Source organism: Rhinatrema bivittatum, chromosome 7, assembly GCF_901001135.1.
Source record: "Rhinatrema bivittatum chromosome 7, aRhiBiv1.1, whole genome shotgun sequence".
In the NCBI taxonomy this organism is placed as follows: Eukaryota; Metazoa; Chordata; class Amphibia; order Gymnophiona; family Rhinatrematidae; genus Rhinatrema; species Rhinatrema bivittatum.
This window is the reverse complement of record NC_042621.1, coordinates 123,709,675-123,735,391: the sequence shown is the minus strand read 5'-3', so window position 1 is coordinate 123,735,391 and position 25,717 is coordinate 123,709,675. Positions and strand designations below refer to the sequence as shown.

The 25,717-nt window shown below is 43.9% G+C and overlaps 1 protein-coding gene across 3 annotated transcripts in view; it reads left to right on the top strand.

Moving 5' to 3' along the window:
* SGPL1 (sphingosine-1-phosphate lyase 1) overlaps positions 1-25,717 on the top strand; it is a 210,634-nt gene that overhangs the window by 51,767 nt on the left and 133,150 nt on the right. For all 3 annotated transcript variants that reach the window (XM_029609059.1, XM_029609060.1, XM_029609058.1), the window contains 2 exons: positions 49-214; positions 7,832-7,899. In XM_029609059.1, the coding sequence (XP_029464919.1) occupies positions 49-214; positions 7,832-7,899 (234 nt within the window). The remainder of the gene's footprint in view (positions 1-48; positions 215-7,831; positions 7,900-25,717) is intronic.

The following is a 25,717-nucleotide window of genomic DNA, read 5'->3' as shown; positions in this document are numbered from 1 at the left end:
TACTTTGTGTGCATGTCTTAAAACTTGTCTACTTTCTTGTTTCAACAGAAAACCTTAAAGATCTATAAAGAAATTGGTGTGACATATCTGTCTGAAACAAGAGCCTATGTGAATGGCCTTTGCAGGGAAGTGGAACCATGGCAACTTATTATAGTTACCTTTGTAACCACTCTGCTGGCAGTATGGCTTTACGAATTCCTCTTCCAGTCTGAGAGTAAGTACAACTAATTCAATTCTGGCCTTCATAACTAGGAATGTGAGATGCTAAAGTTTTAGGCTAGGCTTTTTTTCCCAGCAGTGGAAATGAGGTAAAATTATATTTTGATATTTTAAATAGGTTTGTGTTAGGAATTATTAGGAAGGGAATGGTTACTAAAACAGAAAATGTCATAATGCCTCTGTATCGCTCCACGGTGAGACTGCACCTTGAATACTGTGTACAGTTCTGGTCGCCGCATCTCAAAAAAGATATAGTTGCAATGGAGAAGGTACAGAGAAGGGCAACCAAAATGGTAAAGGGGCTGGAACAGCTCCCCTATGAGGAAAGACTGAAGAGGTTAGGGCTGTTCAGCTTGGAGAAGAGATGGCTGAGGGGGAAATGATAGAGGTCTTTAAGATCATGAGAGGTCTTGAACGAGTAGATGTGAATCGGTTATTTACACTTTCGGATAATAGAAGGCCTAGGGGGCATTCCATGAAGTTAGAAAGTAGCAATTTAAGACAAATTGGAGAAAATTCTTTTTCACTCCACGCACAATTAAACTCTGGAATTTGTTGCTAGAGGATGTGGTTAGAGCAATTAGTGTAGCTGAGTTCAAAAAAGGTTTGGATAAGTTCTTGGAGGAGAAGTCCATTAACGGCTATTAATCAAGTTTACTTAGGGAATAGCCACTGCTTTAAATGCATCAGTAGCATGGGATCCTCTTGGTGTTTGTGTAATTGACAGGTTCTTGTGGTCTGGTTTGGCCTTTGTTGTAAACAGGATGCTGGGCTTGATGGACCCTTGGTCTGACCCAGCATGGCAAATTCTTATGTTCTTAATTCTAAGAGAATGTTTTATTTCTTATTTGTAAGTGTATAAGAACATAAGAAAATGCCATACTGGGTCAGACCAAGGGTCCATCAAGCCCAGCATCCTGTTTCCAACAGTGGCCAATCCAGGCCATAAGAACCTGGCAAGTACCAAAAAACTAAGTCTATTCCATGTTACCATTGCTAATGGCAGTGGCTATTCTCTAAGGGGCGGATTTTAAGAGCCCTGCTCGCCTAAATCCGCCCAAATCCGGGCGGATTTAGGCGAGCAGGGCCCTGCGCGCCGGTGAGCCTATTTTACATAGGCCTACCGGCGCGCGCAGAGCCCCGGGACTTGCGTAAGTCCCGGGGTTTTCTGAGGGGGGCGTGTCGGGGGCGGGCCCGAACCGCGTGGCGTTTTCAGGGTGTGTCGGGAGCGTTCTGGGGGCGGGCCCGGGGGCGTGGCCGCGCCCTCCGGACCCGCCCCCAGGTCACGGCCCGGCGCGCTAGCGGCCCGCTGGCGCGCGGGGATTTACGCCTCCCTCTGGGAGGCGTAAATCCCCCAACAAAGGTAAGGATGGGGTTTAGACAGGGCCGGGCGGGTGGGTTAGGTAGGGGAAGAGAGGAGAAGGTGAGGGGAGGGCAAAAGAAAGTTCCCTCCGAGGCCGCTCCGATTTCGGAGCGGCCTCGGAGGGAACGGAGGTAGGCTGCTCGGCGCGCGCCGGCTATACAGAATCCATAGCCTTGCGCGCCGATCCCGGATTTTAGCGGATACGCGCGGCTCTACTAAAATCCAGCGTACTTTTGCTTGCGCCTGATGCGCCAGCAAAAGTAGGCCAAATTGCGCGGTTTGAAAATCTACCCCTAAGTGAACTTAATTGCAGGTAATGGACTTCTCCTCCAAGAACTTATCCAATCCTTTTTTTAAACACAGTTATACTAACTGCACTAACCACATCCTCTGGCAACAAATTCCAGAGTTTAATTGTGCGCTGAGTAAAAAAGAACTTTCTCAGATTAGTTTTAAATGTGCCCCATGCTAACTTCATGGAGTGCCCCCTAGTCTTTCTACTATCCGAAAGAGAAAATAACCGATTCACATATACCAGTTCTAGACCTCTCATGATTTTAAACATCTATATCATATCCCCCCTCAGTTGTCTCTTCTCCAAGCTGAAAAGTCCTAACCTCTTTAGTCTTTCCTCATAGGGGAGCTGTTCCATTCCCCTTATCATTTTGGGAGCCCTTCTCTGTACCTTCTCCATCGCAATTATATCTTTTTTGAGATGCGGCGACCAGAATTGTACACAGTATTCAAGGTATGGTCTCACCATGGAGCGATACAGAGGCATTATGACATTTTCAGTTTTATTCACCATTCCCTTTCTATAATTCCCAACATTCTGTTTGCTTTTTTGACTGCCGCAGCACACTGAACCGACGATTTCAATGTGTTATCCACTATGACACCTAGAACTCTTTCTTGGGTTGTAGCACCTAATATGGAACCCAACATTGTGTAATTTGGTTTAAGCTCTGTATAGAGAACAATCCCTAGGCAAATCTGCAGCTTTTAAGGTGAATGAAAGAGAAATGCATTTTAATACAGATAAGGAAAACAGACTTCCATCAGTGAATAGGTGCAACAAAAATGATAGGTTGTATCATCACACACCTCTGCTAGCACTCCTGTTCCTAATCTGTAACATCAAAGCAGATAACTAAATTAATGCCCTTACCTTCTAGCATGCCTGGCACGCATCCTGCATCACGCAGCATCCTATTTCTTGGCTAGAACTTCTGCCATCAGGACTACCTCTTATAGGCCCTGCTACTGGGTCTTCGTGAGGTGTTGGCTGATGACATCACATCCTGTGTTAGTCTATAAGGAAGTCATCTGCTAACAGCCAGCGTCTCAGCAACAAGTCTCCTTGCCTGTAGTGTGTGGTGCCTTGTCTCCAGTTCTTGAGTAGCCCCAGCCTTGCCTCTGCCTTGCGTTCCTGCCCTGTCTCTTCCCACATCTGTCAGCCTGTTTGTACTGTTTCTCTGTGCTGACTTATTTATTTATTTATTTTTAGATTTTTATATACCGGTATTCCTGTATTAAAATACAGATCACATCGGTTTACATTGAAACATAAAAATTACGCCAAGAGGCGGTACATATAACAAGGTTATAGAACTTGGAAAACATGGAAAACAGGTTCGAAAAATAACATTGAGAAAATTGTATAGTCTCTTTGAGAAACCAAATCATAAAATAAGGCGTAATTGTCTGACTTGCCTGATTGCCACCTGCCCTGATTTTTGCTTGGTTCTCAGCTCCTGCTTGTTCACCTCAACCATGGTCTGGATCTTTACTTCTCTGCCAGCTGCTCGCCCTAACCTCATATGTTCCTTAAAATGCCTTCAACTAACTTTCTCAGCTGCCATCTGCTGGGATATGGGCGATGTTTGCACTACCCAGGTAGTGTCAACTCAGTAGCCCAAGGGTTCACCCCTCTAGCTCATGACACAAATCTTAGCAAAATATCTGGCCACATATCAGTGGTGGCCAGATCATTTTTATGGGCTCAGTAGATGACGTTGGATGTGCTCCTCCTTTTAGTCCTGCGCCATTCTTAAAAGACCATCATATGTTTTATTTAGTGTGTGAAATAGAGATTAGATTAAAATAAACTAGATCAAATCAAAACCAAATCCACCTTTTTGTAATAGCTTCTGCTTGTTCCTTTTTGGTGTATGTCCATGTTTGCCTCAGAAGCATATCTGATGAACTTTAGGATGTTTGCAAGAGACACCATGTGACAGATGTGTTCACATATATCATTTGCTGTGTCTACAGTACATGCTTTTGCATCTTTTTTTTAATAGAGAAAACAATCCTTCATCTTGAATGTCACTGGGGTGTATTTGGTAAAACAAAAGCAGGATTTGACAATGTATGCATGGTGTTTGTATGTTTGCAAACATAAGTCGTTCAAGAAATTTGTGAAAGTGCCAGACATAAATTCTCCAATGAATCCTACTTCTTTACATTCCAAATCCTTTTCCTTCTCCCTTCCTGATTGTGTCCATATTGGGAAGTATGCTCTTTCCTTTGTCAGAAGTACTGTAAATGCTAGGCAAACACCAGTTATCGGAGAGATCGAGAGGAAGGGCCTCTGACACTAGGACCAACAGGCGGAGTACTGGATGGATTACGCTGATGTCATCTGGGTCTGCTTTGGCTTGATAAGCTATCCTTCAGTGACATGCTTCGGTGAGAGGAAGAGCTTCCGACGCCAGGACCAACAGGCGGAGTGCTGGACAGACTGCCTTGACGTCATCTGGGGCCTCGTTGGCTTGATAAGCCATCCTCTAGCGGCACGCTGGGCATGCAGCTTATGTCCGTCTTGGTGGAGTGAAAACTCTTTATCCTTTGTTTCTTTTGACTTATGAAGAATCGATGGGTAAGAAGAGGACATCTGCGATGAAGGTAGCCCCAGCATTGCCTCTTCTACACCCTCAACTTTCAACCAACTCTTAGATTATTTGAATTGAACTTGGAGCCTTCTTTTACTCCATTCACCAAGCGCCTACTCTGTCTCTTTAAGTCCTGATGGCCACAATCCAGTGCAGATGTCAGGCTTTAGTCAACTGGAAGCTGGAGTAGTTGAAACGGGGGTCTGTGTTGGCCCTGAGTCCCTCCCCTGCTGGGAGCTCTTTAGTTGAGACTGGAGCTGCTTTATCTTTTTCACCAGTTGTCATCATTGCTAAAGCCTGCAACTGTTACCATGGACTTGATTATGAACTGCGATATCTAGATTGGAACTGCTTTATTCTCATAAATCCTAATTTATACAGGATCACTATATGTTGAATTTGACTACTCAAGTAAATGAACATGCTCAAAAAGTATGAGATCAAGCTGCTCAAGTAGATGAGAATTAGATGTAATTTGTGATACCAGTGAATCACTAATCAGAGAAAATTTGTTACCTCAAAGAAAAATTGAATATTTTAGTTATTCTAAAAGATTTAATTTGAGGTTTTTTAATTTTCCTTGTTGTGCTATATTTCCTATTGAAATATTACATAGATTTTTTTTTAAAGTTTCCAAGGAATCTATTTATACTATAACATTTTATTATTTGCCTAACATTAAGTAGAAAAATTTGTTTGATAATATTGGTGATATCCCCCATAATGAGTCCTCTTTTTGATCTCAGGGTTTTTGGAGAGTTCTAATTCAGAAGTCAAAAATAGGGCAACTCTGCTTGTTTTTGCATGTGAGTCTGACAAACAATGGACCCTGAAGTGTTTTCATTCAAAAGATTTATTGTTTCTGGGGCATAAGACTTTTATTTTCCCAGATGTAGTTGGGGGAGACTCAAATTTACAGGAAGACATTTCTTCTTTAAAAAAAAAAAAAAAAAAAAAAAAGTTTTGGTTTTAGGTACTAGCTTTGTGCTGAAATTCCCATGTAAATGTTTGTTTAAACATGCAGGTGCCGGGAAAACCAAGATGGTTTGAGTTCTCTTCATTTTGGTGCCTGTGAGGATGGCTGAGCAAAACTTCACTCTCCAGCTTTTCTTCTTGCAACTTAATTTTTATTCACATAAACAGCAAATAACCTACCAGTAGATTGCCTACCTTTGCAGTGTACTTACAATACCTTCAGGTTAAATCAGAAATATTTCATGATCTGCCTTCTAGAGAAGTAGGAGCCTCCTGATCCTAGCTGAGCGCACAAACTTGTTCCCCTGCCAGCAGAGTCCTGCCCACAGAGCTCTCTCCCTCTGTAGGAGTTAAGGTGGACCAGGATAAATGCCTGGTCCCGCACATGTAAAAAGGGGCAAAACGGGGTCACTTCATCACAGTACCTTTTTTGCCTCTTAAAAAAATGTCCTCATATTAAACGAAAAGCTAAATTTGAAGAATATCCAAGTATCTCCCTTGGCACCCCCTTTTCAACAACAGATCGATGGGTTTCTTACCCAAACACAGTCAAGTTGCCCGGAAACAGGAGCGGTTGCAGGAGCGAATGCAGACATTGCTGACTGAGGAAACATCATTGAGCCCATGTGCACTGAGGACTCCTTCTGGTTGACATCTGGAGGTGCAGCCTTGTTGGTGAAAAGTCCTGGACCTAGTCAGGACTCTGCGCGCTTGGAGAAGTTGCTCCAACTAATAATTTGGGACATGGATGTGTGGTCTCTACAGTAGCTGTATCTGCTGTGGTTGAGTTTGTCTCTCTCCTAGCCAAGAGAGAATCTTTGGACAGTCCCTGGATCCAGGCTTCAACCCCTAAGGATAGAGAGGAAGTTGCTAAAACTAACATAGATGAGAGCAAACCCAGTGAGGGATTCTGGTTAAGATCCATTCAAAAAGTGACTCTAACCAAGCTCCCCATTATTATCTTAAAGGCTGCCTGAGATGCTTTAGTCCCTTTAGAAATTTCTATTTCCTCATTAATAAAATGTTACCTTGGATGCTAACAGTTGTGTGCAAGTTACTGAGGACTTGGTTGAGACCCATGGAGAAAAACTGAAAACCTTGGACACTTGAGTATCCCAGGTTGAGAACGTTCAACATAGTTTGGTTCAAAGTGAAATGATATATGCAAAGAAATTGAAGAATATAGAAAATTCCATTGACAGTTTAAATTAGAGCGTCTTAAATTTTCCCTTTTGTAAAATATATTGCACCCATGGACTCGTTTAAGATTTGCGTATCCCAGATTTTGAAGAGGCCATCTGAGGCTATGCTTATTATTTCCAAGGCTTATTATTTGTCATCAAGTGATGCAGGAGCTGGTGGAGAACAGGTCCAAGAGCTACTTGAAACTTGATGGATTTGTTACAATCTTCACAGGAGCACCTAGTGTCTAAAAGAGGAACATTTAGTTGGTTTGTCTTTTTTACATGATCAAAATTCTGTTTTGAGATTCTCTTTTTCGTAATAGGCTAGTTCTATTTCATGGCCAGAGAATCTGGATATATCATGATATTACCAGGGCTACCCAAATAAGTAGAAGAAAAATGTATCTATGCGATCAGAGGGTTTCTGTGCTTGGCGCACAGTTTATATTGAGATGCCCATGTAAATGTGAATTGAAATATCATTATGCCAAGTATGTATATTTTGAACCATCTCAATTGAGATTTTTCTTGGGCTCCCATGCTAATAATTAGCTCTCTATGATAACTCTGCTTTTTGAATATAATGTCGCCATGCCTCTGAGGCCTCGCTTTTCTCCTTAATTACAATGTAATTTTTCACTTTTTTTTTCTTTCTTGGACTCTCCTCTTTTTCTTATTACATTGAGGAATGTAAATGTGGTATTATGCATGTAAAATGTTTTTCATTTGCTTGTATTGTATTATACATTATTCCTCTCTTTTCTGTTACAAGGATGCTTGTGTTAAAGATAAAATAAATTAAAAAAACAAAAAACCCAGGTGCTAAACATGTTTTCTAAGATCCCATACAGTTGGAAAAGTTTCTTTAAAATAAGACTCCCCCCTAACTCTTATCTTCACTGCCATTTGAGTCATTTAGGATCTATTAATTTAGACTGACTTTTTTTTTTTCTTTTTTGTACATTTGATATTTTTTCTTTTTCTCTCCCATTGACGTGGATAGGTTGACTCAGTTGTGTTTTGTAAAGTCTTAATGATTATTTTGCTGTTTCAAGCCCTCTGCTTGAATCTGCTTAAATTGTATCTGTTTAAATTCAAATATATCGAGTGTAAATTGAAAACTTAAGATAAAGTAAAGAAAAAAAAATCACTGTCCTACTAATGGTGTTTTTGCCTTTTTTTTTTTCTTTCTTTAGGTTTATATTCAAGATTTAAAAAACAGTTTTTTAGAATACTAAGAAAATTGCCCTTCATTGGTGCCCAGGTAAGAAATAGCCTTATCTTATGACAGGAGTTCTCAATCTTTCATAAAGCATGTATCCATTAATTCTGGGGGGTGGTAAGGGGTTTTTCCCCATTATAACGTTTAGCACATTCCTCTGGTCTGTCTTTCTTTTCTTGGTTTCTTTCAGTCTTACCCACCTCTTGCCAACATTCATCTCATGTCTACTTTTGTTCTATCTTTCTGCTGTCCAACACCACCTCCATTTCTCCTCATTCCTTTCACCTCCCCCTCACGCTCTAACTTTCATCTCCCTTATTGCTAACCCTTCTTCCCCCCCTCCCTTCTCTCATTGTCAACGTCTTGCTTCTTTTTCCCACCTCTCCCCTTCTTCTGAGTCCCATGTGCATCTCTAAGTCCTTTTACCTTCTGTCTTCCTCTGTGAACCACAGTCCTCCATCTTCTGTCTCCTTCTCTCTCTTCTACATGTCCCTAGCCTCATCCTCCCATCAGTGCACTCCTTGGCAGTGGCAGCATTGACTACCTTGCAGAGTAGTAAACTGTGCTTCAACACAGGTTTCTTACAGATTCAGATCACCTCATAATGGCCAGTTTTCACTCACTGCAGTTAGGGAGTCCTTGGTCTCTTTTTTTTTTTTTTTTTTTTTCCTTCTCTAAAACCAGCTCCTCCTGCAGCAATAGTTTATGGAAGGGAGAGAGGAGTGGCTTGCTGGGAAGGCCATTCTGCATGACCTCCTGTGACCTTTTTGTGTACCCCTAAAGGTTCATGTATCCAAGGTTGGAAACCTCTGTGTTCATATACATAGTATTGGGCCACGATATACTTAATACTGGATTGTGAGGTTTTTTTTTCTGCTTTTTCACTTGTTGCATGTTTTATGGTTTGAGTAAGTCGGATGCCATCTGTGCATGAGCAGTTTGTTTTGTTTTTTTTATTTCACTTCCTGAAGTTTAGAATGTTCTATATTTTGAGTCCTACCACAGAGGGAGCCTGTGAGCGTATCTCCTGATAGCAAATTTGTCTAATGGAGTCAGGGGTGGCATTGCAAGAATAAATTCCAATAATGCAGATTCTTCAAGGACAAGCAGGATGGTAGTCTTCACACATGGGTGACATCATCAGATGGAGTCCGGCACAGAAGTTTCTAGAAACTTTGACAGACACACTTAGCATGCTCGGCATGCTGCTAACCACATATCTATGCGGGGTCCATCTTCAGTCTCTCTCTTTTTCTGCGAAACTGAAGCCTCGTGGCCGTGGAGCTCACGCTTTTTCTGTGAGAAATCACGGTTTTTCTTCCTTCCTGCATTCTTCGAGTCCCTCTGTATTTTCGGGTTTTTTTCCTCATTCAGTTTTTCTGGTTCTTCACGTTCACTTACAGACAGTGTTGCCTTCCAGTGGCCGACGGCCATCAACCGCATGCCGTGTTCTTTTCAATATGGCATCTGTCTTTCGCCAATGTGATGGACATGGTCCGGTGGCAGACGCCCACGAGGTCTGTGTCCTCAGCCTGGGGGTGTCGCACGATGTCCACGGTTGCAATGTTTGTGCCCAGATGACTCCCAAGGGCGCGCTTAGACAAAATGGAAAAGCTGTTTGGTGCAAAGAAATTGGATCCGTCGTTAGCGTCCAGGACTTCTACACCACAAGGGAAGAGAGTCTCTGCATCGACCCACTTCAGTGTCTCCTCTGCTACTGATCTTTGATCCTGAGGTAGGGGCAGGGGACCGAGTGAGGTCAATCTCTTCTTGATCCAAGTCTGGTTTCTCACCGTCTCCGTCAGTCCCGGATAAAGACAGAGGTGAGCACCAAGAGAAGTCGAGGAAACACAGACACCACTCCTCCTCTTCAGTGTCAGACCACGGAAAGGTATTGACCACATCAGTGCCTCCCCCGAAGCGATTTCATATGGAGGAGATGCCATCCTTCGGTCCCCTCAAGGACTCATGGCAGTCCGCATAGATACCCTTGGAAGGTTCAGTTCCTCCCCATGACTCCATGGTCAATCCAATTCCACTGTCTCCCCCTCCTCAAGCTGTTCTATCCTCGGCAACTTTTGAGGAGGAGTTGGAGAGGCGCATGTGGTTGGCTGGGCCCTGCAGGGCATAGAGCCTCCAGTACCGCCTCCACTACAAGAGCTGACTCCATTGGTGCTCACGCCTCTTGGAGCGGCTGGATCTGCAGCTCAGTCTTACTGACTCAGCCAACTCCGATGCCCCAAACCTCTTTGCTGTCAAAGGGAGCATCGCTGCTGCCGCCACCGCTCCCCATCCTGATGAGCGGCGACTCTGATAAGGAAGGTCCATCGGGGGTGATGGCGCCTCGACCATGCACGGCACCCCGGTAACTTCTGGCACTCCTGGCCGTATCGAGACCGATGCCCTCGGTGCCATCGATGCTCCCAAGGCTGATGGATTAGTTGGTTCCCCTGCGACCCTCTGGATCGAGGCTCAGGGGGCAGGTGGGAGCTCCACCCTCCGCTTCTCCGGACATTCAAAGTGAGGGGGAAGCCCCCTGTGATTTCTGGGAAGGAGCGGCATCTTTTTTTCCTTCGCTGAAGAATTGGAGGATTTGCCTTTGGAGCCCTCTCCACCGGAGGAGAGGCGGAAATCCCCTCCAGAGCATCTTTCTTTTGCTGGTTTTGTTAAGGCCATGGCAGAGTCGGTGCCTTTCCAGCTATTAACAGAACAGGATGTTGGAGATCCTGCAATTTTTTTGATGCTTCTAAAGAAGTGGTGGCTGTTCCAGTACGTGACATCTTTAAGGAGCTAGTCAGACTTCATCCCTTTTCCATTCCTCCTGTGAATTGGAAGATGGATGGTTTGAGCACAGATAGCTGCCTCACCAGTCAGTGGTGATGGAATCGGCCTTAAAGAAAGCAAAAAGACTTAGGTCTCATGCCTTGGCTCCCCCCCCCCCCCCCCCACCCACCCGGGGCTAGGAGCACAGAGCTCTGGATGCTCTCAAACACTGGGTGTTCCAGGGCTCCATGTTGGCAGCTAGGATTGCTTGCTATTAACTCTCTATATGGTGCAGTACTCCAGAAACCTCTGGAAACAAGCTCAAGAGTTGTGGGAATGCCTCCTGAAACAATTTCAGGAGGACTTCCAGAAAATAGTTCAGCAGGGCCTGGACTGTGATAAACACGAGGTCCACTCTGCTATGAGAGTTTCCGCAGCAGGCACTGGGGCTCGTCGCATGGCTTGGCTACGCATTTGTGAACTGTGCCACGAGGTGCAAGACTGTCTAGCAGCTCTACCCTGTACAAGGGAGAACTTGTTCGGGGATAAGATTAAAAAGGCAGTTGCCCAGCTGAAGGACTATCATGAAACCCTTCAATTGTCAGCCAGCACTTTGGACACTCAGCTCTCCAGCAAAAAGCCTCCTAGCCAAAACGGCCTTTTTACCGGCCATGCAAGTACTATCCGCTGGCCTCTAGATCAGTGGGTACCGGCAAGAAAGCGGGCACGACAACCTCATACGCCCCGTCTGACTTCTGCGCTGCCGCAAAACCCTGTTGTGGGATTTTGACTGGCAGCCAGGGGGTTTGAACCAGCCAACCCAGGGTCAGGCTTGCAAACAACATCAGTGAGAGTTCACCTTAGTGCTATCGGAGCATACCATCAGGGGGAGGGATGGTGCTCCATTTCCACCCATCAGCTCGTGGGACAGTTCATGTGAGGCTTGTTGAAACTTAAACCTCCTACTTGGCCCCCAGTGGTCTCTTGGGACCTCTGTATAGTCTTGACCCAGCTCATGAAGGCTCCATTTGAGCCCCTGTGGTCTTGGGATCTCAAGTACCTATCCAGGAAGATCATCTTCTTGGTGGTGGTTACTTCAGCACACAGTCAGTGAGCTGCAGGCTCTGGTGTCGTACCCTCTTACACAAAGGTTTTTGTCATAAGGTGGTCTTGCATACGCACCTAAAATTCCTTCTGAAAGTGGTCACGGAATTCCATCTCAGTCCATTTTGTTGCCTTCCTTTTTTCCAAGGCCTCATGCTCACCAGGGTGAACGTGCACTGCATACTCTGGATTGTAACAGGGCCCTGGCCTTTTACCTGGAATGGATGGCACCTCATCGCCTGTCCACTCAACTTTTTGTCTCCTTCGACAAAAACAGATTGGGAGTCGCGGTGTCTAAGCAGACCATATCCCATTGGCTAGCGGACTGTATTTTCTTTTGCTATACTCAAACGGGCCTGCGGCTTGAAGGTCACATCAAGGATTATTTCGTTCGGGCCATGTCAGTTTCGGTAGCTCATTTGCGTGCTGTCCCTATTCACGAGATATATGCAGGGCAGCGACTTGGAGTTCCTGCCACATGTTCGCCTCTCATTATTGTCTGGACAAGGATGGACGACATGAGTCATTTTGGTCAGTTGGTCCTCCGTAATCTTTTTCAGCCATGAAAACCCAACTCGCCCTGACCTTGGGTGCAGGCTTGCTCCCCTGGTTCTAGCAGCTTTAGTTGTTGTTGTGCATGATGGCACCTGTTCTATGCTGCCTTTGTTGGGAGCAGCCTGTAGCTACATAATCACCCATGTGTGAGGACTATCATCCTGCTTGTCCTTGGAGAAAGCAGAGTTTCTTACCTGTAACAAGTGTTCTCCAAGGACAACAGGATGTTAGTCCTCATGAAACCCATCCACCACCCCATGGAGTTGGGTTTCTTTTGGTTTGTTTTATTTTTCGCGAATTCTATGTTATAAGACTGAAGAGGGACCCCACATGGATAGTGGCAGGCTGGGCATGCTCAGTGTGTTTGTCAGTTTCTAGAAACTTTGACAAATGTTTTCCGTGCCAGGCTCCATCTGATGTTGTCACCCACTTGTGAGGACTAACATCCTGCTGGCCTTGGAGAACACCTGTTACAGGTAAGCAATTCTGCTTTTCTGTATGTTTAGTTTTAAATTTAAAGTCCATTTCTATTTATTTATCTTCCTGATTTTCAAAAGGATTTCTATGCTTAAAACTGGGTTTTACATGTGTAAATGTATTTTATGCATGCAAGTGGGCTATTGAAAATTGCTACAGTATATACTATTGAATTATCCATAGGATTTACTTGCATTAAGTGCAGTTAATGCGGGTAAATGGCCTTTGAAAATGGCTAAGATTGTGTTAGTTTACATATGCAGTTCATTTGAAAATTCACCTGAAAGATTTGATTCAAATATTTTCTTATATTTAGCACTTTTTTGTAGTAAAAGTTGCGTGTGCCTACTTTCCACTGTCTCGTGTGCTCCTCTTCCCCCCCCCCCCCCCCCCCCCCAAGAAATCTTATCTTTAGTGTCCTGTCCAAACAAAATTTTCAGAACATGTCAGGATCAAAGGACTCCTGACCTGGGGGGTAAATTTTTTTATTTTTTTTTTGGGTGGGGAGAAGGTGGATCCATATATATATGCCTAGATACGCATGCACGTGGACATTTGGAAAATGGGCTTCATTAGTTCTGATTGAAACTTCTTGTTTTATATATTAAAAAAAAATAAAAAACTTGATCCCTCAAGTCCATGCTCGGTTTTGATGCTATGTTCAAGTTAGAGGTGCCTTCATTTAGTTAGATTCATAATGGTAGGACTGCAATGTAAAGGTAGCATATGGCATGAGGACATTCAAAAGAAGGAAATAAAAATCAGAAGGGAAAAAGCGGGGTGTGTTTTTTAAACTAACTGAATTATCCAAAACTCTTCTAGTGTTGCTATCTTAAGTACTGCCTGCATTGTCTCAAGACCTAACTGGACAGCGACACGAGACAGCATGTCCACTTGGGCAGTTCATATAGACCTTATGGGTGTTGCGCAGCTCTGAAAGAATCTGTATGACCTGCATAACCAGTCACGCTGTGTAGGATTTACAAATCCTTCTAATTTTCATTGTGGCTGGCAAAAGTCTCAGATCACCCCTTTAGGAAAGGTCCTGCTAGTGAAGAGGCCTACATTACAGCTGGTACTGGATATAATTCCCAAGGATCAAGAGCCCTAATTATTGTGAGGAAGGAAGGAGCTTCCTCACTGAGGGAACACTCAAGAGGAAGAGGAGCTGCCTTCACAGGCAGACGTTTCAGCAGTCAGATTGTTTAGACGCTAAGTACCCTCATTTCTAAAGCTACTTAGTCACTGAGATTGATGGCGGCATCCAAAGAGGATCTGGCAGGCATAAATGCCTGCCACTGCACAAATTGCTGCTTCACCTACGTCTTCCTGCCTAAAACAGGCTAATCCTTCGAGCTTTACTATAGAAGAGTTACTTCTCCCTGCCACACAGGATTTAATTTGAACGGGCCCACTCGTTTACATTTCATTTCTTGTTCCAAAACAGCCGGGTTTTCTTGCACTGATCGTTGCAATTCCCAAAGTCTTTTTTACAGCTCAGAAAAAGCCGGTCCTACTGCCATGGCATGTACTGTGTTGGCTGACCCCCAGCGGTCTGTCACCTCTTAGCTTTCCTTTTTAGCTCACTTTAAGACATTGTTCATGGGTCCCTCCCAATGCAGACCCACTGGCGAAACACGGCCATGTCGAGGAACTGCATTGTATTTACATTTTCTATTTAAATTAAAATTATTTAACTTGCAAATTGTTACTTTTCTATATAAGAACATGCCATACTGGGTCAGACCAAGGGTCCATCAAGCCCAGCATCCTGTTTCCAACAGTGGCCAATCCAGGCCCTAAGAACCCGGCAAGAACCCAAAAACTAAGTCTATTCCATGTTACCGTTGCTAGTAATAGCAGTGGCTATTTTCTAAGTCAACTTAATTAATAGCAGATAATGGACTTCTCCTCCAAGAACTTATCCAATCCTTTTTTAAACACAGCTATACTAACTGCACTAACCACATCCTCTGGCAACAAATTCCAGAGTTTGTGCGTTGAGTAAAAAAGAACTTTCTCTGATTTGAATGATTTAAGTTTGAACAGGTGTACCTTATTTTACACATCCGCATAAAAAAAATGCCAGCCAAAGCATTCCCTATATATTTGGCTATATAGGATATGATTGGGGCTAAATGGGATCTCCCAGATTCAGGACTGAGAAGTATGGAGGCAATGGAAAAACTGTACCCTGTGCAACAGCTGGAGAAATAATGCCTGTTTTGGTCGCCTATGGAGGCACAGTGGTGACAACAGTGACTAGAAAAACTATCCATGGAGGGTGGCTCAGCAGTGAAAGACCCTTGGGATAGGAAGATGGAGTCATTACTGAAGAAGACCTTTTTGATTTGGCCAGTATATATTTGCAGAGGGCGATCTGTGAGAGCACTATAGTGCTGGATCCAACAAGCTCCATTAGGTGCAGAAATGGAGGGATCAGGTGTGACCTTAGTGGATATCTTATATGACCTGATTATAACATCTTTCAAACAGGTATCATCAGTGATGATGGCCGGTCGCCTGTTTTAGTTAAGGAACTGGATGGCAAACTCTGCTTCTAAAACCAGGTTAAGTAACCTATTTGGGAAGGATATTGTTCAGGAAAGAGCTGAAAAGTTAGTTTATGACCTGGGGGAATCAAAGCCTCAGAGGCTGCCAGAGGACAGAGGCAGAGGTGCATCTGGGGAGAGATTTCCTAGGTCACATTTGAGGCATAACAGGGAGTAATAGTCCAAGTAGATCTGAGTGTCCAGAGGTCCAAGCCGCTTGTACAGGTTCACCCTTTCGTGGTAGCAGGTGAGGTAGTGGAGATAATGGCACCCAAGTGCCTACAGCAAGCAAGGGCCCATGCTAACAATTTGAAGGGTCACGCCTTGTTCCTACCAGTAGGAAGGTTTCTATAGCACTATAATGAGGAGCGTGCATGCTTTATGGGAGACCAGTGGGTCTTAGAAATCATCCGAGGAGAGGAAGTGACATCATCCATCAATATGGTCTCTTGATCTCGGGGCTCCTATCTTCCACTTTGCTATCTGTTGAATTCACGGTGCCCACTGATCTCCGGGCTTTGTTTAACAGCACGCTTTCCTCCGCGGAACTCCCAGCGATGGCGGCGAACAAAAAAAAAGTCGAACTTAAAGCACTTTTTCCTTCTGCAGGAGAGAGGTACTGTGCGTGGTAGGCCTGGAAAGGAGGAGGAGCTTGGTTGCATGGCAGCATCCATGGGTCATGAATCTGAGGAGGACGAACGGGATGACAAAAACAATGGATTGCCTACCCAAGCTGAATTTCAGCGCTGGTTCGCTGAAGTGTGGAAAGGTATGGCAATACTCCGCTCCGAAGTCAGTGCGCTGGTAGCTGCAATGAAAGCGGATGTCGCGGCTCTGAGACATTTAGTGGAGAAAGTGGAATCGCGTTTGGATGATCAGGCAGCTGATCTCACTGCGCATCAGGTGGGGCAAGCCCTGTCATCTTCAATTCAGGCTCTAGAGGATAAACTAGAGGACCTTGAGAATAGGTCCTGTTGGGCCAATTTGCGCTTTTGTGGAGTGCATGAAATCCCTGAATTTGCTGACTGTTTTAAGGCAGTGAATAGCATTTGCACCACCATATTGGAAGCTGAAGAGGGTGTTGTGCATGATATGGAGAATAAATTGGACAGAGCACATAGAACTCTCAGTAGTCCAAGGGACAACATCCTGAAGGACATAGTGGCCTGTTTTCACAATTTTGCTATTAAGGAAAAAGTGGCTTGGATAGCTAGAAGAGTGGGCCAGATTACGTGGCACGGCCAGAAGGTTGAAGTGTTCCAGGACATGTTAGTGACTACTGTCAAGAAGCGAAGGGAATTTTGTGGCGTTATTTCCACCCTACGGAAATTGGGGATTAAATATCGCTGGCTATTCCTCTTTGGATTACAATTTTCTATACAGGGCAAGTCCGCTAAGGTGCAGACTGTAGCAGAGGTGTTGAACTTTTTGCGCGATATGGGTGTGACTGTGAAGGATGAGAAACAGGCTGCCCTCAACATGACCAGACCCGCTGGCAGAGGGTACCATGCTCGGACCGATGCCTACAGTGACAATCTGACAATCTTGGTCAAGAGCGATTCCTGCGCAGGGGTCTTGAGTACTCTAGTCCTGACACTTCAGATGCTGCAGGCTTTGGGCTTTGTTATCAACTACCCCCAAGTCTCACTTCTGCCTGTTTCTTCAGCTGGACTTCATAGGGGCCAGGCTGGACATGGCGCAGGCAAAAGAATTTCTGCCCTAGGATCGGACTCGCCCTCTCCTCAGTGGCAGCCTTTGTCCGCAAGAGCCAGTAGGTATCCGCCCGCCGTCTGCTCAGTCTGCTAGACCACATGGTGGCTTCCATCCATGTTACCCCTCTCGCCTACCTGTGCATGTGGCGGGCTCAATGGACCTTGCAATCACAATGGCGACAGGCCTCCCAGGACCTTGAGACTCATGTCACAGTCACAGAACCTCTGCGAGTGTCTCTGTCCTGGTGGGAAGACCTCTCCAACTTGGAGAGGGGACTTTCCTTCCAAACTGCTCCGCCTCAAGTGATCCTCACCATCGATGTCTCTATTCAGGGCTGGGGAGCCCATGTGGATGGCATCCACATGCAGGGTCTCTGGACCACCTCTAAAGCTGTCAAACTTCCTGGAGCTTCGGGTGATCCGTTAAGTCTTGTGGGTGTTTAGAGACCAGTTGTTGCACAAGGATGTCCTGATCCGGGTGGACAACCAAGTAGCAATGTGATATATCAACAAGCAGGGTGGCACAGGCTCATTCCTTCTCTGTCACGAGGTGGTGCAAGTGTGGACCTGGGCCCAGTCACAGGGGATGTCTCTCTATGAGCGACATACCTGCCAGGACATCCTGAACGTGCTGGTGGATCGCTTAAGTCGCTCCTTCCAGCCACACGAGTGGTCCCTCAACCCGGAGGTAGTGACCAAGCTATTTCGCCAGTGGGGTATGCTGGATGTGGACCTTTTTGCGTCCCTACACAACTACAAGGTGAGCAAGTTCTGGGAGGGGGGGGGGGGTGGAGGACATCTGGCCTGCGATGCCTTCTCCATCCACTGGGGGAGGGGCCTGCTGTATGCATACCCTCCTCTACCACTCCTCTTGAAGACACTGCTGAAGCTTCAACAGGACTGAGGGACCATGATTCTTGTGGCTCCCTTTTGGCCCCGACAGGTCTAGTTCCTGCTTCTGCAGGACCTGCGGGCCCCAATCCAGCTGAGGACGGCACTCGATCTCATCTCGCAGAATCAGGGCACCCTGCACAGTCTGAACCTCCGAGCATTGGCTCTGATGACTTGTATGTTGAGCGCGTAGTCCTTTAGCCCTTGGCTCTCTCGGACTGTCTCCCTCAGGTACTGGTGGCGTCTCGGAAGCCTGCCACCAGAAAGTCTTACAGCTTAAAGTGGAAAAGATTTTCCATCGGGTGTGCGGGGCATGGCTTGGATCCTTTCTCATATCCCCTTCCCCAGCTGTTGGACTAAATGTGCCACCTCTTCGGGCTTCAAACAAGCTTGGTTAGGGTTCACCTTAGCACTGTCAGTGCATACCATCGGAGTGTCTCTGGCATGCCCATTTCGGTGCAACCTTTAGTAGGCCATTTCATGCGGGGTCTTCTCCAGGTGAAGCCTCCTCTTTGGCCTCCTGTTGCGTCCTGGTACCTCAACATTGTCCTGGCACAGCTCATGCGCCCTCCCTCTGAGCTGCTGTAATCCTGCGATCTGAAGTTCCTCACCTAGAAAGTTATATTCCTGGTGACAAAAATTTCGGATCGTAAGGTCATTGAGCTTCAGGCTCTGGTTACGTACTCGCCATACACAGGGTTCTTCCACGATCATGTGATCTTGCCTATGCATCCTAAGTTTCTGCCCAAGGTTGTGACTGATTTCCACCTCAGTCAGTCCTTCATTTTACCAACTTTCTTTCCGAGGCCTCATTCCCACCCAGGGGAATGAGGTCTTCATACTTTGGACTGCAAAGGGCCTTGGCTTTCTGTTTAGATCGCACAGCCAGCCATAGACAGTCCACTCAGGTCTTTGTGTCCTTTGATACCAACAGGCTGGGAACCGCAGTGGGTAAATAGACCTTGTCTAACTGGCTGACTGATTGCATCGCCTTCTGCTGTGTGCAGGCAGGTCTTCCATTAGCCGGCAGAGTAAAGGCTCACTCTGTGCAGGCTATGGTGACGTCAGTGGCTCTTTTGTGAGCAGTCTCCATTGTCGAAATTTGCCGAGCCGTAACCTGGAGTTCTCTTCAAAGATGGTTGTCAGGACGGTGTCTTCGGTCAATCCTTCTTGTGCAACCTATTCCAGACCTGAACCCAACTCTTCCTTTTGTGGAAACAAGATAGTCCTCCTCCGACCCACAGCACTGCAGTTGTTGTACCCGTTGGCACCTTGTTTGGTCACTATTGGTCTCTCCTGTTAACAGGGACAATCTGGAGGCTGGTATTCACCCACATGTGAGGACTACCATTCTGCTTGTCCTAGGAGAAAGCACAGTTGCTTACCTATAACAGGTGTTCTCCTAGGACAATAGGATGTTAGTCCTCAGGAATCCCACCTGCCTCCCATGGAGTTGGGTGGTTCTTACGGTTTGTTTTATTTTTTCGCTTGTATTTTCATCTATGTTATGAGACTGAAGGGGGACCTTGCATGGGCATGCTCAGTGTGCTGGTCAAATCATCTAGAAACTTTGACAAAAGTTTTCCGTGCCAAGCTGTATCGGATGATGTCGCCCACATGTGAGGACTAACATCCTACTGTCCTAGGAGAACACATGTTACAGGTAAGCAACTGCGCTAAACTTGCAGGGATTTTTGGTACTCTGGCCTGCTTTCTGTTTACTTATTGTCAGTACAATGGGAAGAGAGTGCCAATGCAAACTATAGCATGTATCTTTTTCAGCTCCATCCCATTCTGTGAGCTCAGACCCTGGCCTAATGTCTTTTTCTCTTTTTTTTTTTTTTTTTTTCCCCATTTGCTTTAGTTTTGTAAGAATAAAACTGCACCATCCAAACTACAGTCTGTGCAACAGAACAAACTGTTGCAGAGCTGCTGTTGCTTATAGTGTGTGACTCAAAAATCAATCCCTAAAACATACCTCTGAATGTATGGAGTTGTTAATGCTTCAGTAGTTATAATATGTTATAATATGTTAGTGATGTTTGTCTGTAGAAGTATATAACTTGGTTAATAGAGGGCCTTTCTTCCTATGTAGGCCCTTCTATGAAGGGTATAAATCAGTTTATGATTTTATAATGGCTTGAAAAAAATATGAAGACATGAAGATATGATCATGCAGTTCTGTATTGGAGATGTTGTTCTCAGTGCTTTCCCACCCCTCACTGTAGCGATGTGACCTGTTGAGTGCACTTGAAACGAGAGAGAGAGAGTGGGGTCAAGTGGCAGGTTAGTCTGTTGGGATTTGGATTGGAGAGGAAAGGAGAGGTGAGTAAAACTGCTGATCGTATCAGATTTTAATCAAGACTTGTTTTTCTGGCAATAAGCCCTTTTGTCATGTGAGTCGGTCTCAAAGTTCACTGTAGGTCATTGCACAAAAATAGCAGGACAGCAGTATAATTGTGTTTGGTGCAAAGGGATCTAGCAGAGAGAGAGAGAGAATTGTTTTCTTATGAAAGAAATGGGGCTGTGCAGATCGTTTTTTGTTTTTTTTTAATTTATCATTTTATAAATACAAAAAATCATAAATTTGTATTTAAAGAAAACACATGAGATGACAGTCACGAAACAATTATTATCCTATTATTTTATTTTGGTCTTGTTATGTACTTCCTATAACTTCATTGGCTCTTGGCTTCTAACATTCCTCAGGGCATGTCCCCAGCTGCCACAGGCTCGTTGGAAAGGAATTATGGCAGCGTGGGTGGATTTCTTGAACAGATTAAAAACGTATTGACATGGAGATGTTAAATTTTATTGTTGCATAAACTTCATTTGTCTGGTTTCTAATAATATTAATCAAATTAATAAATACTAATTATGATGCAGTAAGCAGATCTGTAAGGGCTGGTATCTGACTAGTACTGGGCAAAATACCGCTTTTTCTTGTTGTGTCCCTTTTTCCTGATTGTTCACTGTAATAAAAGTTGCAGCAGCCAAATGCTATCAGTACTGATAGTCAGATTTCCGTGCACCTCCAGCCCACGATTCAGCCAATCGATATAGATAAATGAGCTCTGACCGACTTGCCTCGCATGCGCGAATGGGAAAGCTCTGACCGACATGCCACGAATGCACAGAAGAACAAACATCTCGCCCGTTTTAACGGGCTCAACGGCTTGTATAGGTATAAAACACAAAATATTTTGAAATAAAAACAAAATGAGGGAGCAAGTTTCCTGGTATCGCATTGAGGGGAGGGGGACAACACAGTAAAGCTAGTCTTTTTTGAAGCAGTATTACTGACATTGCATGAATAGAAGATTTCTTGCATTTAGAAATCAAAGTGATATAAAGTTTAAATGTTAAACTAACAGCATAAAACCTAGCAATCAAAATAAAACACATGAGACTTAACAGTAATTGTACATCACTTTGAGTGATTTTTTTAAATCTGAAAATCAATTTTATAAATTAAATTATATTAAGAAGACTTGAAATGACAAAAATAGAATTAACAGCAGAATAAACATATAATAAACAATAACACTGAAACAAAAGTACTGAACTTATAAAACATGTAATCAATACTTAAAAAAAAAATAAAAAAATCCAAAAGCATAAAGTTGCGAAGAGTAAACAGACTAATTAGTAGAATAAGGTCCTAAGAAATGGAGTGTCTTTCGGTCCTTTCAGAATTTTGAGTAGTTCTTTTCTACTGTAATTGCAGGGCTAATGGAAATGAATGAGCCAACTAATTGGTAGAATAAGCTTGTAAAAAAAGTAATGTCTTGTGGGCCTTTCTAAATTATAGAGTATTTGTTCTCTTCTAGTCTTCAGTTTAGTTTTTTTCTAATTAATTTCTTCTCTTTAACATAGTTGCCTTTTTCAAAGTTCAACATTAATGTAGTGGTCTATTCTTCCTCCAGTGATTTGCCAACATCGATTTTTCATATCACTGTTTCCAAGAAGCATCTCCCCTTCTACCAGGTTCTGAGTCCCACCGAGAAACAGATCTAAAGCAGCCCCCCCTCTTGTCAGTTCCAGCACCAGCTGCTCCAAGAACCAGTCATATTTGGCACTTACAAACTTATTTTCATAGCTTCTCTGAGGAGAACATCCACATTAGGCTAATTGAAATCTCTTGTTATTGTTGTGTGTAAGACGTAACAGAGATTAGACAGGCTGCTAATTAAGCTGGCTCTATCTTAACCAGGATGCAACCTGGTAGCTGTCAATGTTTAAAAAGAACATAAGAATTGCCATACTGGGTCAGACCAAGAGTCTATCAAGCCCAGTATCCTATTTCCAATAGTGGCCAGTCCAAGTCACAAGTACCTGGCAAGTACCCAAACATTAAATAAAACTCAAGCTACTATTGCTTATTAATTAATAGCAGTTTATGGATTTTTCCTCTAGGAACTTATCCAAACCTGTTTTAAACCCAGTTACACTAACTGCCATAATGACATCCTCTGGCAATGATTTTCAGAGCTTAACTATGCGCTGAGCGAAAAATAATTTTCTTTGGTTTGTTTTAAATGAGGTACTTGCTAACTTCATGGAGTGCCCCCTAGTCCTTCTATTATCTGAGAGGGTAAACTGATTTATATTAACTTGTGCAAGTACTTTCATGATTTTGTTGACCTCTATCATATTACTCCCCCCCCCCCCCCCCCCCCCAGTTGTCTCTTCTCCAAACTTGAACAGCCCTAACTTCCTTACCTTACCTCATAGAGCCAGCCGTTCCATGCCAGATCAATTTGGTCGCTCTTCTCTGCACTTTCTCCAATGCAACTATATCTTTTTTGAGATGTGGCGACCAGAATTGCACACAGTATTCAAGATTCGGTCTCACCATGGAGCAATACAGAGGCATTATGACACCCATCGTTTTATTTGCCATTCCCTTCTTAATTCCTAACTTTGTTTACTTTTTTTTTTTGATCACCATAGCACACTGAGCTGACTATTTTATGTTATCCACTATGATGCATATATCTCTTTCCTGGGTGGTAACTCCTAAGATAGAACCTAATATTGGGGTTGATTTTAAAAAGGTGTGTGCACATATACACCTGATTTTATATCATGCAGGCGCGCGCAAGTTATAAAATCAAGGGTCGGCGTGTGCAAGGGGGTGCACAATTGTGCGCCGAGCCGTGCTGCCTTCCCCCAATTCCCTCCCAGGCCACTCCCCTTCCCACCCCTTTTTTGCAAGCCCCGGGACTTACACATGTCGCCGGGCCTTTTTAAAATAGGCCCGGCGTGCGCAAGGCTGGTTATGCACGTAAAACCTCTGAAAATCTGTCCCATTGTGTAACTACATCAAGGGATACTTTTCCCTGTATGCATCACTTTGCACTTGTCCACATTAAATTTCATCTGCCATTTGGAAACCCAATCTTCCAGTCTTGCAAGGTCCTCCTGCAATTTATCACAATCTGCTTGAGATTTAACTACTCTGCATAATTTTGTCATCCGCAAATTTGATCACCCCATTCATCGTACCCCTTTCCAGATCATTTATAATTAGATTAAAAAGCACCGGTCCAAATACAGATTCCTGAGGCACTCCACTGTTTACCTTTTTCCATTTAATCCTACTGTTTCCTGTCTTTGAAAAAGTTTGCAATCCACAAAAGGATGTCTCCTCCTATCCCATGACTTTTTAGTTTTAGAAGCTTTTCATGTGGGATTTTGTCAAATGCCTTCTAAAAATCCAAATACACCACATCTACTGGTTCATCTTTGTCCACATGTTTATTCATCCCTTCAAAACAATGTAGGAGATTTGTGAGGCAAGACTTCCCTTGGGTAAATCCATGCTGGCTGTGTCCCATTAAATCATGTCTTATCTAAATGTTTTGTGATTTTATTCTTTATAACAGTTTCCTCAACTTTTTCTGGCACTGAAGTCAGGCTCACTGGTCTCTAGTTTCCTGGATCACCCCTGGAGCTCTTTCTAAATATCGGGGTTATATTGGCCAACTTCCAATCTTCAGGTACAACGGATGATTTTAGTGTTAGGTTACAAATTAATTGAAATAGGTCTGAAATTTCATTTTTTAGTTCCTACAGAACCCTGGGGTATATGCCATCCAGTCCAGGTGATTTACTACTCTTCAGTTTGTCAATCTGGCCTACCACATCTTCCAGGTCCACCGTGATTTGAAAACTGCCTCTAGAATGGGTATCTCCTCAGCATCCTCTTCAGTAAACACCAAAGCAAAGTAATTGTTTAATCTTTTTCCGTGATGTCCTTATCTTCCCTAAGTGCCCCTTTAACCCCTTGATCATCTAACGGTCCAACAGACTCCCTCACAGGCTTTCTGCTTCAGATATATTTTTTAAAGTTTTTATTGTGAGTTTTTGCTCTATGGTCAATTTCTTTTCAAATTCTCTTAGCCTTATAGCATCTTTTAAACTAGAACATATAGAACATAGAAGAAAGCTGACAATCACTATGTATCACATAGTTTAGAGGGAGGTATCTTCAAAGGATATTAACAAAACTGGGAAGTTAGAGTACTCCAATGGAGAGGTTCCAATAAAGGCAACAGTAGCCCAGGTGCTTTTAAGTAAAGAGCAGACAGATAATTAGCAGTCTTTTAACTCTGTCAGCTGCTAGGGAAGGTGGTAAATACAAACCAAAACATACTTTCAGATATCTTTTTGCAAATGCCAGAAAGTCTAAAAATTAAGATGGGAGAGTTAGAATGTATGGCACTGAATGAAGACTTCTCAGAGCCCCGATGGCAGGAAGATAAGCAATGGGACAGGGCGATACCAGGGCACAAATGATTCCACAATGACAGGGGGGATCATACTGGTGGGGAGGGGACAGTGCCATATGTTTTTGTTTTGTTTAGATTTTATTAGATGTGATTAATCAAGTAAGAGAGGCATAGAGTCAAACGGGATAAAGATCCTGTAGGGGACCAAATACATTGTGGAATCTTTATGGATTGAAATTCCGTGTGTGACAGGAAGGAGGATAGAGATGGCCATACACTGCAACTCTCCCATTTTATTTCTTAAGATTTTCTGGCATGTTTACATATAAAGGCTTGTATGTATTCTTTTTCATGCTATTTGCAGCCTTCTCAGTTTTTAGCAGTTCCATTTAATTTGGAATCATTTCATGGCTGTTTCTATGTACTCTCTTTTCCTGGCTTTAATTTTTTTTTGGGGGGGGAGAGACCTTGTTCTGAACCGTGTGCGTCTCGGTGATTATAATCTTTCCTCCTGGAGCTGCTTTAAAAACTGCTCTCTCTTCTTTATAATTTAGCACCAGCAACCTAGTTCTATTCTTGTTGAGGTTAAGCCTGTCATGTCTTAATAGCTCCTCTTTCCCCCAGAAGTTCCCTAGTTTGGATTGGGGCGGGGGCTCTGCAGGTATTAGCCGTACTTGGATTCAGAGTGCCCAACTATTACTGCTACTTATTGTTTCTGTATCACTACTAGACATATATGCAGAGCTGTACAAATACGAACGAGGCAGTCCCTTCTCTGTAGAGCTTTGGGAGCAAACGAGGTTTTTGTCCCATGTGCACATAATGGGAACCTGAACGGGGCCTGACTTACACACTGCAGGACACTGAGTAACTCAAACCAGCTTTAGTTCTAGTGCTTATTTTTTAGCTACAAAGCTTCCCAAGTCCACAATACAGTCCAGGATCTGAGCATGCAGTAATTCAACACTTCATCTTCAGACATCAGCATGGGCCTTAATTTTATTTAAAAAAAATTTTTTTTTTTAGCTCATGCCTTTTTCATAGGTAGCTCAAAGCAGGTTACATTCAGGTA